The following is a 15,973-nucleotide window of genomic DNA, read 5'->3' on the forward strand; positions in this document are numbered from 1 at the left end:
CCTAAGAAATTTTGGTCTTATGTCAAAGTGATAGGTGGATCAAAACAAAATGTCCAGACACTCTGTGACCAAATTGGTACTGAAACAGAGGATGACAGACTAAAGGCTGAAATACTAAATGTCTTTTTCCAAAGCTGTTTCACAGAGGAAGACTTTACTGTAGTTCCTTCTCTAGACTGTCACACAGATGACAAATTGGTAGATATCGAAATAGTTGACAGAGGGATAGAAAAACAATAAAAATCGCTCAAAAGAGGAAAGACCTCTGGACCTGCTGGGATACCAGTTCGATTTCACAAAGAGTACGCAAAGTAACTTGCCCCCCTTCTTGCAGCAGTGTACCGTAGGTCTCTAGAAGAGCGTAGCGTTCCAAAGGATTGGAAAAGGGCACAGATCATCCCCATTTTCAAGAAGGGACATCGAACAGATGTGCAGAACTATAGACCTATATCTCTAACGTCTATCAGTTGTAGAATTTTGGAGCACATATTATGTTAGAGTATAATGACTTTTCTGGAGACTAGAAATCTACTCTGTAGGAATCAGCATGGGTTTCAAAAAAGACAATTGTGTGAAGCCCAGCTCGCACTATTCGTCCACAAGACCCAGAGGGCCTTAGACACGGGTTCCCAGGTAGATGCCATGTTTCTTGACTTCCGCCAGGCGTTCGATACAGTTCCCCACAGTCGTTTAATGAACAAAGTAAGAGCATATGGACTATCAGACCAACTGTGTGATTGGATTGAAGAGTTCCTAGATAATAGAATGCAGCATGTCATTCTCAATGGAGAGAAGTCTTCCGAAGTAAGAGTGATTCCAGGTGTGCCGCAGGGGAGTGTTGTAGGACCGTTGCTATTCAAAATATACATAAATGACCTTGTGGATAACAACGGAAGTTCACTGAGGCTTTTTGCGGATGATGCTGTAGTACATCGAGAGGTTGTAACCTTGGAAAATTGTACTGAAATGCAGGAGGATCTGCAACGAATTGATGCATGGTGCAGGGAATGGCAATTGAATCTCAGTGTAGACAAGTGTAATGTGCTGCAAATACATAGAAAGAAAGATCCTTTATCATTTAGCTACAATATAGCAGGTCAGCAATGGGAAGCAGTTAATTTCATAAATTATCTGGGAGTAGGCATTAGGAGTGATTTAAAATGGAATGACCATATAAAATTAATCGTCAGTATAGCAGAAACCAGACTGAGATTCATTGGAAGAATCCTAAGGAAATGCAATCCGAAAACAAAGGAAGTAGGTTACAGTACACTTGTTCACCCACTACTTGAATACTGCTCACCGGTGTGGGATCCGTACCATGTAGGGTTGATGGAAGAGATAGAGAAGATCCAATGGAGAGCAGAGCGCTTCATTACAGGATCAAAAGCGTTACGGAGATGACAGATAAACTCCAGTGGAAGACTCTGCAAGAGAGACACTCAGTAGCTCGGTACAGGCTTTTGTTGAAGTTTCGAGAACGTACCTTCACCGAGGAGTCAAGCAGTATATTGCTCCCTCCTACGTACGAGGGCAGTTCAATAAGTAATGCAACACTTTTTTTTTTCTGAAACAGGGGTTGTTTTATTCAGCATTGAAATACACCACGTTATTCCCCAATCTTTTAGCTACACAACACTATTTTTCAACGTAATCTCCATTCAATGCTACGGCCTTACGTTACCCTGAAATGAGGGCCTGTATGCCTGCACGGTACCATCCACTGGTCGATGTCGGAGCCAACGTCGTACTGCATCAATAACTTCTTCGTCATCCGCGTAGTGCGTCCCACGGATTGCGTCCTTCACTGGGCCAAACATATGGAAATCCGACGGTGCGAGATCGGGGCTGTAGGGTGCATGAGGAAGAACAGTCCACTGAAGTTTTGTGAGCTCCTCTTGGGTGCGAAGACTTGTGTGAGGTCTTGCGTTGTCATGAAGAAGGAGAAGTTTGTTCTGATTTTTGTGCCTACAAACACGCTGAAGTCGTTTCTTCAATTTCTGAAGAGTAGCACAATACACTTCAGAGTTGATCGTTTGACCATGGGGAAGGACATCGAACAGAATAACCCCTTCAGCGTCCCAGAAGACTGTAACCATGACTTTACCGGCTGAGGGTATGGCTTTAAACTTTTTCTTGGTAGGGGAGTGGGTGTGGCGCCACTCCATTGATTGCCGTTTTGTTTCAGGTTCGAAGTGATGAACCCATGTTTCATCGCCTGTAACAATCTTTGACAAGAAATTGTCACCCTCAGCCACATGACGAGCAAGCAATTCCGCACAGATGGTTCTCCTTTGCTCTTTATGGTGTTCGGTTAGACAACGAGGGACCCAGCGGGAACAAACCTTTGAATATCCCAACTGGTGAACAATTGTGACAGCACTACCAACAGAGATGTCAAGTTGAGCACTGAGTTGTTTGATGGTGATCCGTCGATCATCTTGAACGAGTGTGTTCGCACGCTCCGCCATTGCAGGAGTCACAGCTGTGCACGGCCGGCCCGCACGCGGGAGATCAGAGAGTCTTGCTTGACCTTGCGGCGATGATGACACACGCTTTGCCCAACGACTCACCGTGCTTTTGTCCACTGCCAGATCACCGTAGACATTCTGCAAGCGCCTATGAATATCTGAGATGCCCTGGTTTTCCGCCAAAAGATACTCGATCACTGCCCGTTGTTTGCAACGTACATCCGCTACAGACGCCATTTTAACAGCTCCATACAGCGCTGCCACCTGTCAGAAGTCAATGAAAATATACGAGACGAAGCGGGAATGTTTGAAAATATTCCACAAGAAATTTCCGGTTTTTTCAACCAAAATTGGCCGAGAAAAAAAATGTGTTGCATTACTTATTGAACTGCCCTCGTATATCTTGCGAAAAGACCATGAGGATAAAATCAGAGAGATTAAAGCCCACACAGAGGTATACTGACAATCTTTCTTTCCACAAACAATAAGAGACTGGAATAGAAGGGATAACCGTTAGAGGTACTCAAAGTACCTTCTGCCACACACTGACAGGTGGCTTGCGGAGTATGGATGTAGATGTAGATGTTGAACACAGTGATTTATCGGAAGAAATTAGCTCCAACAAAAGTTGTTCAGAATGTTACTCCTGAAGAATTATGGAGGAGCCATTAAATAAATCTGAGTCACTTACGAATCTTTGGGTGTTGAGCATCTGTATGTATACCAAAAAGTAAACAAATGAAATTAGAAGACAAGTCCAAGGAACCTCCCTTTGTTGGATATTGCACAGATTCTAAAGCATACTCTCTGACTGATTCAGATTCACCAAAGACAATAGTGAAAGCACACAATGTGCAATTCATTGAAAATTCAAAATGCAATTACGAAAGCGACATCATGAACAGTAATCTGACTGATGATAGTAGTATGAGAAGCAATCAGCCAGCAGCAGCACATATCAGCATCAAAGAGACAACAGAACCAACACAATCTGCTGATGTTGATAGAAATGCAGTTTACCTTGAACTGGCACAAAGTGACACAGAACAGACAGTGAATGGCAATGTACAAGGGACATTCAATAAGTAATGCAACACACTTTTTCTGAAAGCAGGTTGGTTTCAGTCAGGATTCCAGTACACCATATTATTCTCCATTCAGTGTGATGGCCTTGCACCACCTTAGGGGGAGGGCCTGTATGCCCACATGGTGCCACCCTACTGGTTGATGTCAGAGCCAACATCTTGCTGCATCCAGAACCTCCCCATCGTCATCATTGGTCATCTTGAATGAGAGTTCCACACGGTCCTACAATGCAGGAGTCACAGCTGTGTGTGGCCGGCCGGCACGCGGAAGATCGGACAGGTTTGTGCGATCTTGTTGCAATGACGACAGACGACTTGCCCAACAATTCATATTCTTTTGTTCACTGCTAGGTCTCCATAGACATTCTGCATGCACCTATGAATATCTGTGATGCTCTGGTTTTCCACCCACAGAAACTCAATGACAGTTCTCTGCTTGGAATGCACCTCCGTTACAGGTGCCATTTGAAGGCTACATACAGCCTAATACTTATTGGAGTTTCACAAAACTGTACGTGATGAAGCAGGAATATTCCACAATGTCCCACAACAAATTCTGCATTTTTCAACCCAAACTGGCTGATAAAAAATGTGTTGTATTACTTACTGAATGTCCCTCACAGACATGGACACTGATCAGCCAGATACATAAGCTGTCCAGTAAGAAATACAGTCAGAAATTAATAAGACATCATGTTAAAGAATGCCAAACATCAAGCATTGTAATATGATTATGCTTGTTTTACTAGTACTTCTGGGCCAAATTTGTATAAAGAACGAATGTGTCATGGTAATTATGAAAAATGGAAGGAAGCCTTAAGTGATGAGCATAATTCATTATTTGAAATGTGACTTGGTCTTTGACTGATTTGCAATGAGGCATATAGATGATCAGTTCAAGGAGAGTATTAAAAGTCAAAGAAATGTCATGTGGTGAAGTGTCACAAGGCTCATTTTTTCACAATATGTAATTCACAGATGACAGGAGTGTACTTTGATTGAATATTCTCATCTGTTATTGATCATTCTTCACATCAGAACCTTTTAGCTTTAACAGTTGAATTTGATCTCAATGCTGAACATGTTTATGATTAGCCTCTATTATTATACATATGGTAACCTTGATGAAGAAATTTACATTCATCAACCTGAAGGCTACATGATGAAGGGGGAGGAGATGAAGCTGTGTAAGATGAAGAAAGCATTTTATGGTCTAAAACAGGCATCATTCCTTTGGAGTTGGAAGTTGGATGCAACATTATGTAAAATGAACCATAAATCAGAATATGATCCCTGCATTTACTACAGAATTAAGAAGCAAAATAAACTCATTCTAGTCACATATACAGACAACTTGATTAGCTCCTCACATATAAATAATAGCAGGAAGAAAGAACTCAAGAAAGAATTACGACTAGCGTCACATATGGAATGTTTGGGCTATGTAAAACTTCTGGCTAGAGAGGCGCTAGTAGTATGTGAAAGGAGGGTGCGTGATAGTGAATGAAACTTTATCATGCTAAACTTGTTTAAATTAAAATTATTACATTAAAAACTGTAGTGACCCATGTCAGATTCCACACCCATGATCTGGGCACAAAGCTGTACACTTTCAGATGTGCGCCGGCTGACAGTTTATAGAGTCGAGCCTGGTCAGCCTTACTGTCAGCCAGATGTTTACTTCAACCAGTGTAACTAGGACTAGTGGGACCACCACTGCACAGCCAGTGTTTTTTTCTTTACCAAGATTCTTGAGGTAATAAAGTGTTGTGTTCAAGGTAATAAAGTGTAGTGTTCATTATTATCTGTGTGTTCTTGTAGCTAGAACAAAAATCAGATTATATTTAACTGTGTACATATTTAAAATTAATAAAATGTCAACAAATAATAAGTTACCATCTAAAAAGAGTCATTGTGGTAAACGCAAATTATGTAGAATTGTGCATATTGCAAATAGAAACAATAGCAAAAAGAACCAGTTTCAGACCCCTATTTCCACCCGGTTTTTGAGATGTTGTATTTGAGAGTTACACATGTTTTCCGATCTTATTCTCCCCCCCCCCCCCCACACACACACACACACATACACACCACCATCATGTCCCTACATCCACCTCCTTCCTTCCTTCTCTCTACCCCCATTCCTCTCCCCTTTCCGTACCTCCATCGACCTCCCACACCTCAACCTGGTTCTTTCTGCTATTTTTCTATTTGCACTATTCAGTTTTACATAATTTGTTTTTACCACAATGATCTTTTTCAGGTAGTGGTTTACTATTTGTTGCCATTTTATTAATTTTAGAAACATACACAGCTAAATGTTATCTGGTTTTTAATGTACAATTTAAATTTTAACATTTTAAACAAGTTCAGCATGATAAAGTTTCATTTGTATTATGCAACCTCCTTGTACATATTACTACTGTCCTCTCTTGCCAGCTTTCTTCTGCCCACCTGTTCTGTACATGATGCTAGTACACTAGTTGTACATTAGCGAGGAAATACCAGATGACAATAACCATGTTGTGCAAGTTTTAATTATTACTGTAGCGGCAATACTGTTTGGGATAGGGAAGGTCAGTTTTGGTGTTATACTTCTAAGCGTGCAAGTTACAGCCAGGCACGGGCCTGTTTACAGTGAGTTATGCCACCAGCAGCTGCGAAGTAAAATAGAGGCCGCAGGGGCGTCACTAACAAAGCATTCAAGAGAGGCAGCTCTCCTGGACAGCGGGGAGTGTCACACCACCATCTACACACAGCAGCAGATGGGGCGCCAGTGTTCCAGTCCACAGCGGGTTGCTGGTTTGACCCTCTGAGGCCGATGCGGGGTCCATAGCCAGCCAGGGGTGGGCCAGTCCATGGCTCGCTACTGTGAGCAGTCGTCTCGGCTCCCAAAATGCACCAGAGATATCCAGGACGAGGGCTGCAGATTGAGCTGCCGGATCGCAGGCGCTTGTTGTCTCCGTGACCCAAGCCACACCGGTGGGGATGCATAGTGTGGGCCACCTTGCAGTTGCCAGCGGGCGGTGCTGAGGCAGCGCAGGACAAAGGTTGCCGAGTCGGCTGCCGGTGCAGCCCTGACATCGCCACAACTCCGAAGCCGTACAGGGCCGACACACCATAGGGCATTGCACGAGTAACTGAGGCAGCCATTCCACAACAAACCATTTCGCAGATAGCAAAGTGGTGTCCTCAGCATTACGGGACCCGGTGACACAGACTGAGAGGAATGGGGGCACTGTAGGTGGAAATAATAAATCACTTGGAAAGCTCAGACGAGTCTTAATAAGTTGCCTTCTACTTCCTCCCACTACATTTGGTGTTGCTGTTACATTCAGAGTCAGAAGTTGCCACTACATCACAGAGGTGAAATTTTATATCTGACTGATGCCTCTGGGCTACATTTTAATGCACCTCTGGCACAACATGTAATTCACTAAGTCTGAATAACTTTTGTGTTCATAATGAGATACACTGTACCTGTGTGTGTATATATATTTCATGTTTTCACTGTTATCTTGTTTAGGTGGTCAGTATTTCCTTCTGAATAAGACATTTTATAAATGTTGAAACCCTGGTAAAGGGGTTTTAATTCAACTTATGGCACAATGTGCCATCTTGAAGTGTCACCTGAGCCAGGTCCTACCACAGAAGATTGGAAATGACCATGGGAAATGAACGCTGGTGGCCCCTCGTGAAGACAAGGATCCATGCAGTATCTCACAGAGAGAAACAATGGTGGCTGGACTGCCGAGAGGAGGCTTGGGGGCTGGTGGAATGTATGAGAGATAACTGTGACTGATGTGGTTGGCCATAGAGTTTTGCTGATGGGGTTGACCTGACCTGTGGAGTGGAATGATAAGAAGTCAGAAGAGCATAAGGGCCTCATCCAAACAAGGATGGTGGTGGAGCTTGGACAGCTCAGATTTAAAGGAAAAGATTAAGCATTCAGTTACATCATCACAGTCAGGGTGAAAGGGCTCAGTACACATCAGAATAGGGCCATCTGCTTCACAGGAAGTGGAGAATCCTACATAAACAAACTGAGGCCCACTATTTGTGACAATAGTTTCTGCAAACCCATCAAATGATACAATAAGAGACAGAATTTGAATGGTCTGCCCAAAAAGACATCAGCATACTGCAGGTACTACTGTCAGCCATGTAGCCCACAGAGGAGGAAAGACCCACAGCCATTGACCTCTGGCAGCACTCGGGTTGCCACATGGTGGCCAGAACAAGGAAGGCCATCCTTTGTCAGCCATCTGAAGAGCTGGTCTGTGAAATCCATGCTTGCATAACTCATCTGTGTTGTTGGTTGCTGGCTGAGCAGGTGAAAAGCCTTGGCACAGCAGTTGTCACATATGCATGCAACTCACTGTCCTGGTTGCAATGCTGAAACCATAAATTCTGGTGTATCATCAATTGGTTCTAATATTTTGGCAACAAATGACATGAAATTACATTGCAACCTTTACACTTGAATTGCTCTCAAATAAGTTGGAGTCAACTGGTGAATTTATTTTTTTCCTGCAACTCTTGAAGCCAAATAAAACCTTTTTTCCAAGATGTTCTGGCTGATTCTATTTGAAACTTACCAACAAAAATGAATTCAATGTTTCATAAATATTCACAATTTTTATGCTGCACATGGGAACACTGGAAAATAGAACAACCATAAATAAATATAATTAGCCACCTGAGAAAATAATTAATGGTTTATGCATTTTTGCATAGCTTGTAATTAAAAACTTTCCTCCTCAATATTACTGCCAATATTCAAAAATTTCTTTGATTTCTTTGCAAACTGTATAGATCATATTCACCAAGCTATAGTCCTGAAAATTCCTGTTTCTGGGCGAAATTGCTAGCAAAACAGTAAAATGTAGAACTTTAGTGTTGATTAGATGTGAGAGGACTAAGTTTGGTAAAAAAAAAAATTATCTTTATGTCCATAACCCTCTGGAATGATTGAACAGTAGTTTGCACAAGAAACTTGAGTGCATAACTGTAGACTTTCGAGGAAAAGAAAAAAAAAAACATTTGTAGAAATTTGATATTTTATGGTGAAAAAGCTTCTGTTTCAAATGGTAGTTAACACAAGTATGGATCAGGTATCATTTCTTTGGCAGAACATTTGTTTATAGGCAACCTCACCTTGTCTACCTCAAAACCTATGAACACAGACATGATACAACTTACAGGCTCCACTCCCTTTGTCAGAAAAGTTCCAGGACAGGTTCTTTTAAGAGCAGAAAATTGTTCTTACGAAGTGTGGTGCTTGTAAGCTTATTTGTCACAGCACGTTGGATGTCTTTCATTCACAGAAAGAAGAAAAAATCACAATGTGAAGGGTCAGATGAAGGTAGAGGGTGTGGGATGGCAATAACAGAACTTCTGGTGTTATATAAAGTAGTGTGGGGTCTTGCACTGTCAAGCAGTAAGAACCAGGACTGAGAAGGCCACAAAACAGGATGGAAACATTGAACTGCTTGCTGCAAACATTTCAAGACTTAGATATACAGAGTTTGGTTCACTGTTTGACCTGAGGAACATACTAATGGTGAACTTCACTATCGAAGAATGTGATCAACATTGTCATTGTTCTCGAAGGTTGTTGTTCGACTTTTTTCAAGGCTGGTGAACCAGGACTCCAACATACAACACTCTGATGCTGTGGTGTGTGTGTGTGTGTGTGTGTGTGTGTGTGTGCGCGCGTGTGTGTCATACTGGCAGCACCAACTTTACTTTCATACTCAGCAATAAATCTTTGACAGAAATATGGGATCACATCGAGCTCCATCAACTAGTTCAGGTGAAATGCTTTGTCTTTCCTCTTTCTGTTAGTGTTTGAGGAACAAGTTTTGCATTAAGTTACTGTTTCACTAAATCTTTACATAAAATCTTATGACTCACATCACAATTCAGATTAAGTTCTTCTGATATTGTACACACAGCTACACAACAGTCTTCATGCAATAACTGCCTTACACGCTTCATGTTTGCGTAGGTATGTGCTGTAGACAGGTGACCAGCACTAGAACTGTCTTTCACTGAATCTCTGCCTTCACAAAACCTTTTGCACCACTCAAAACATGACTTCTTGAAAGTGCCTCGCCTTTATATGCTTGCTTAATCATCATCCAGGTTTCACTAGGGGTTTTCTCAAGCTTAATGCAGAACTTAAAGCTCACTCTTTGCTCTCAATCAGCATCCATTGCGACACCGTAACTAATGCACCAAGAACTCAAACAGTGTGTTGCTAAACACAGCCCTGCCACCTAATGAGTTTTCGAGGGAACATGTTCGAGGTCATTTCAAGGATGCACACATACCAGGTAACATAAAATCAATATTTGTTCCTTTTAAGTATTGTAAACTCAGAAATAAAAGAAACTGCACTGGAACTTTTCTGAAAAAGGGTACATAAAAAAGCTACTACAAAATAAGATGAACTACATAAAAGAGATCAAGTTACTTCAGCTTGAGAGAAATTTTGTTGTGTCAAAATTTATTGTCAAATTTGAAGGTCATTTATGCCAAAAATAGAGAGCCAAATGACATAAAACTTACAGAATGTGCATAATGAAAATAGTCCAACTATCTTGGGACATTCTGCAGCATTACCACAATTAGCCAACGAATCATAGCACTTCAAACATGGCTAAATTTTTTGAAATGCTGCAATGACAACTACGCAGCCTTCACTTAAGAGGCCTGTGCCCACAGAGTATTAAAATTTGGGAGCTACAAATTTGTAAATCCTCCATTAGTTGTTTAGAAAACCTGCACACCAAATTTGTCAAAATCGAAGATTGTGAAGTGGGGATCCATACACCACTTGACAAGGAATCATCCTGCTTACTAAGATGCCATGTAAATTTGCTTCAAGCCCAAGGTTATGAAGTACTATGACAAAACTGTATCAATGTTGGACATGGCACAGACTGGGGAAAGTTGACTAAATTTATTGACAGTAATCCTATTTTAGAGCATATTCAATTTTTGTAAAATCTAACATTCTATCAAACAGCTTTGTGATAAAGTGATTGACAATTTTGTTTGCACTGTGATGTGCATCTGGAATGAAGTATTTTTTAATTTATTGTAATCTTTATGATTCTACAGGTAGACGCAGGTGTCTCGGAGAAGGTCTTGCGAGGAGCACTATGTTTCTGTTTTTCTCAACAGTGTTACATAGCTTCAGCATCAGTGTGCCAGCAGCCCATCCTGACCCTTCACTTGATGGTTATGATGGTGTCACTCTGTCACCTAAGCCTTTCTATGCAACCCTCACACCAAGATTATAGCACAACTGATTTACTTGATCTTGATTTTACATGTTTATTCCATAATGTTTAGTATGTGTGCAGGAAATTCAGACTTGCTTGTTTTGATATATTCATGAGATGATATTTAAAATTCATTTCCAGTATTAGAATAACGCTTATCAGTTGAAAGTGGTGGAATTTACACTCATTTATATAATACTAATCACACACACACACACACACACACACACACACACAAGAGAGATGGGGGTGGCAACTGAATGGCATTAATTACTGTTTTTCTTGTGCAGTATGGGACAAGTGGGCCTATATTTTCATTCGTTTTATGTTTTTATGCTTCATTGTATTCTTAAGTAGCTATCCTATATTTTATACAGAAAACACGGTATTCCCTAACACTTGTCACTTCATAGTGCAGCATGTGTGTCTAAGTTTAAACACATGGGAAGAATTTAAATAATTACTCATATTATGAACAAAGACATTTTACTAGATGTATTACAACATAATGTGCTAACTAAGACTTGAAATGTCATATTTGAATTATTCAGATAAATTATAAAGGTGGTAAGAAAGGTGTATATCTAATGTTATTTAATAATCTGCTTATGTGCTGTCTCTAATTTTATTTAATTACCTGCTTGTATGCCATATTTAATTTTATTTAACTACCTGCTTGTATGCTGTATACCACTTGATTAACAGGCACCTCACTTCAGATTTTTGTATTAGAATATAGAATTCCATTCTCAATTTTAGACAAGCACAAACTCTTTGTTGAAAATCTTCTGTTATATATTCGACAATATTATGAAAAGGATAATTTCTACTTACCACATAGCAGAGAAGCTGAGTTGCAGATAGACACAACAAAAAGACTGTCAAACAATAAGCTTTTGGCCAAAAAGGCCTTCATCAGGATCAGACAAATCCCCCCCCCCCCCCATACACACACACACACAAATGTAGTCCACACACATATCCACAGTCTCTGGCTGCTGAGGTCAGAGCACGAGAAATGGCACATGGAAAAGCAAACTGCGTGGAGGGTGTATGAAGGAGACTGGGGAGGAGAGGGGAAGGGATAGCAGGGTAGGGGCAGAGGACAGTAAAGTGCTGCTTGCGGGAACATACAGGGATGAGGTGTGGAGAGGATAGTGCAGCTAGGTGCAGTCGGGAGGTTACACAGTGGGCAGGAGGAGTATCAGACGAAATAGAGGGTGGTGTATTGCTGGAATGGGAACAGGGAAGGGGGTATGTGGATAAAGGACAATGTCTAACAAACGTTGAGACCAGAAGGGTTATGGGAGCCTGGGATATATTGCAAGGAGAATTCCCACCTACGCAGTTCAGAAAAGCTGGGGTTAGTGGGAAGGATCCAGATGGCATGGGCTGTGAATATTGAAATGAAAAACGTTGTGTTGGGCAGCATGGTCCAGCAGTTTCTTGGTTACAGTTTGCCAGTGGCCATTCAAGTTTGTTGGTTGTCCTGCTCATGTAGAATGCAACTTAGCTTGTAGATCACATGACTGGTTTCACAGGTAGCCCTGCCTTTGATGGGATAGGTGATGTTTGTGACTGGACTCGAGTAGGTGGTGATGGGAGGACGTATGGGATGGATCTCATATGTAGGTCTATTATAGGGATGTAAGCCATGAGGGAAGGGGTTGGGAGCAGAGGTTGTGTAGGGAAGGACGTGAATGTTGTGTAGGTTCAGTGGGCAGCAGAATACCATTGTGGGAGGGGTGGGAAGGATTGTGGGTAGGATATTCCTCATTTCAAGGCACAACAAGAGGGAGACAAAAGATAGAAAGATAGTTCGACTACCTCTCATCACGCTCTGAAATGAGGAATGTCCTACCCACAATCCTTCCCAACCCTCCTGCAGTAGTCTTCAGCCACCCACAGAACCTACACAGCATCCTCATCCATCCAAAACAACCATTGCTCCCAACCCCATGCCTCATGACTCATATCCCTGTAATAGATCTAGATGCGAGACCTGTCCCACACATCCACCCACCACCATCTACTCCATTCCAGTCATGTGATCTACAAGCTGTCTGTCAGCATGAATGACCACCAACAAACTGTGGCCAAGAAAATGCTGGACCACCCAGTTGCTGAGCACTCTGCCCAACATGACTTCCTTCATTTCAGTGACTGCTTCACAGCCTGTGCCATCTGGATCCTTCTCATCAACACCAGCTGCACAAGTGGGAACTCTCCCTGCAATATATCTTACAGTCCCAAAACCCTTCTGGCCTCATCCTTTGTTGCAAGCTAGCCTATGGTGGTAGCAATTCTCCGTCTGCCAAAAGACGAAAAAGTTGTAACCACCATACACAATAGGTGCCACATTTATCAATAGGACAAGGAGATCTGACTTTAAACAGTGGCCCCTGTGTGGATCACCCTTGATTTGGGTAACTAGACATATAAGTAATTTAATTACTTCAAACCCACAACAAATTAAATGACATCGCAGGGAATGAGAATGAGTGTCATTGAAAAATTAATGACAAGGTTCCACGGTTTCACAAAGAGATCTACTAACTAATATCAAGGTCAAGAGAGAACAAACATATCAACAGAAACTTCAACTGTGTAACATTTCATTTCATTAACATGAACTCAGGTTGGTTGGCAATAGACTTGGGGAACCTAACTAGAATTTACGTGAAAATGAGACTGGCTACTGTAAGTGGAAGGATGCGAATCTAGGCAAGCACACTCTGCTGTATTGTTCCACTGATTGGTCTCTCATGTCAAGATACAATGAAGCATGCAATGGAAACTGGGAGTGACTACTGTGAGTACAAGGCTAGTATGAAAAAAGATGGTCATGAAAATGACTGATACGCTTCTGAATTTGCCGAAGCTGTGCAACATTAGCGATATAGCTGGTGAAAGACGAGACGGCATCATATGCGTCCAGGTGCTGCTGAAGCATCGTACTGCAGGATATGACCCTATGTCTGCCGGTGATTGTCTCACGATCCTGAAAATATGGTTTTGTCCGGGTGTCCAGCCGTCGGTAAAACTAACTGCTCTCTCCGTATAAATGGAAGAGATCTAGCGACTGTACTCCATGACGGTTGAGAAGCAAGTCCCCCTCCCGTTGCTCAAAACCTTCCAAAAAACAGCCGCACTGCCCCCCCCCCCTCCCCCATGTTCTTGAATAAACTTATCATGGCCCAGCAGTGGTTACCATGCCAGTCATGTTTTCTAGCAAGGAGACCCGATCTTTCTCAACCAATCACTGCAGTGCAGTACACATTCTGTTCTCCTCCAAAAAACCAGCACACAATGCCTGGATGTCCTGCAGCCAAAGCCCTGGCGTATTTCACAAGATGAGGGAAGCTTACTAATGAAAACAAGCTCTGTATAGTCCATAAAACGATTTAGTGGGTGCTGTTTTGGCGAGGTGCGGTGGCATCTAAGAAACATGGCATCCGGAGAAATTCGTTGAACCATCTCACAAGGTATGCTGTTCTTGTAATAAACACATTAGCCGGGTGCCAACCCAATGCCACTTTACCTGGACCTGCACACAGGATAAGGAGACCAGGCTCCCACACCATGTCCACTCGGTAATAAAGCAGTTAGGCCGGTGCTGCCAGTTTCTAAAGAAGTCTCATTTCGCATTCAGCCACAACGTTCCCACCCTCTTGCTTGGCCACTAGCAAAGCAAGGCCAGCTGCCGGAATGGTGGCTCACAAACCACTGCCCTGTTGAGCCCACGGCCAGTTTCGGTGACTACAAAAGGAAGGCAAGCAATGAGAAGGTGCCTAAAACTTGCCTGCTGCTCGAGGAAAGTTCTAAAGCTGCCCCTAATGCAATGGTCACCTCCAGTGTCCAAAAATCTGTCTCTATAACCGATTTTAATTCTCCTACAGCTACTGAAGTCATGCAAGTACTGTGAGATCAATCAGTGGTTTACCCTAACCCTAATAGTTCATCAGATTAATGTCATTCAGGGAAAATTTAGATACACCAGAGGAAACCTCTTGGTTCTTAAAGATAGCTTTATCTTTCCAGTTAGCAAAATGCAGTATTCTGTCTATAACATTCTTCAATTGTACTAATAGCAATAATGGCAATTCCTATAGTTTTATTTCTCTGTGAACCATTCTGAGCAGTGGTATTGGACAAGTTATGTTTATGTGGAGTTCAAAATCATACAATTACACAAATTTATCAATAAAATGAATTACGGTATTGTCTTAACATAAGTACCAGCACCTAAAATCACAGACTTTTTAGCATCTTCCGTGGAAACAACCAGAAAACATAGTCAGACGCCAGTATACATATACATGTACAGTGTTTGTCATTAGCTGCCCCTCTTATTCCCACTGCTTCTATCTTATTTACTAGAATCTTATGATCAACAGTACCTTCATTAGTCTTTAGGAAGTGTGCATGCTGTGTGGATGCAGGAGGAGTCAGACACATTCGCAAACAGCTGAAAGTGCTCTTTGCTATGGTCAGCTGCCTTCAGACTGTTGCCTTGGGGAGTAGCAGAGGCCAAGAATCTGATGCTCCTCATGTTTTGCCCATGGGCTCTGCTGCTGAGGCACCTCATAGCATATACGAAGTGGTGGATCTGCCCTTACAGCAGGGTGAGTGGTGGATGGTAACACATTCACATCACTTAACTGGGAGGGCCAATGTGGAGGCTGGCCATCTGGCCTCACCTATTTGCTCTGTGAGTAAGCAGGTGGCTGTTCCTTCAGCAGGGTCTGAGCAGACACATGTGGGCAGGGGTTTGCTAATGATTGGGAGCTCAAATGTTAGGTGCGTTATGGAGAACCTTAGAGCATCCAAGATCAGGAAGGAAGCCAACGTGCACTTGGGTATGTCTGCTGGGATGCCTTATCAGAGATGTGGAGGAGGCCTTGCCTGAGGCTATTGGGCATGCAGGGTGTAGTCATCTGCAAGTTGCAGCTCACGTTTGCACCAACAATGCCTGTCGCAAGGGTTCTGAGAGTTCTGGGAAGCACCAGGGAGGGATAGTGAAGGCCATTAACCTCATGTGGAGTGCAAGCAGAGCTCACAATATTCAGCATTGTACCCAGAGCTGATTGGGGTCCTTTGGTTTGAAGCCAAGTGGAGTGTCTCA

At 42.3% G+C, this 15,973-nt stretch overlaps 1 protein-coding gene across 1 annotated transcript in view; it reads left to right on the plus strand.

Annotated features, from left to right (window-relative positions):
• LOC126236278 (methyl farnesoate epoxidase-like) overlaps positions 1-11,238 on the plus strand; it is a 141,142-nt gene extending 129,904 nt beyond the window's left edge. Inside the window, exon 9 of the mRNA XM_049945443.1 lies at positions 10,685-11,238. Within this exon, the coding sequence (XP_049801400.1) occupies positions 10,685-10,866 (182 nt within the window). The 3' untranslated portion in view covers positions 10,867-11,238. The remainder of the gene's footprint in view (positions 1-10,684) is intronic.
• The last annotated feature ends 4,735 nt before the right edge of the window (positions 11,239-15,973 follow it).

The sequence above is a fragment of the Schistocerca nitens genome, chromosome 1, assembly GCF_023898315.1.
Source record: "Schistocerca nitens isolate TAMUIC-IGC-003100 chromosome 1, iqSchNite1.1, whole genome shotgun sequence".
Taxonomy (NCBI): Eukaryota; Metazoa; Arthropoda; class Insecta; order Orthoptera; family Acrididae; genus Schistocerca; species Schistocerca nitens.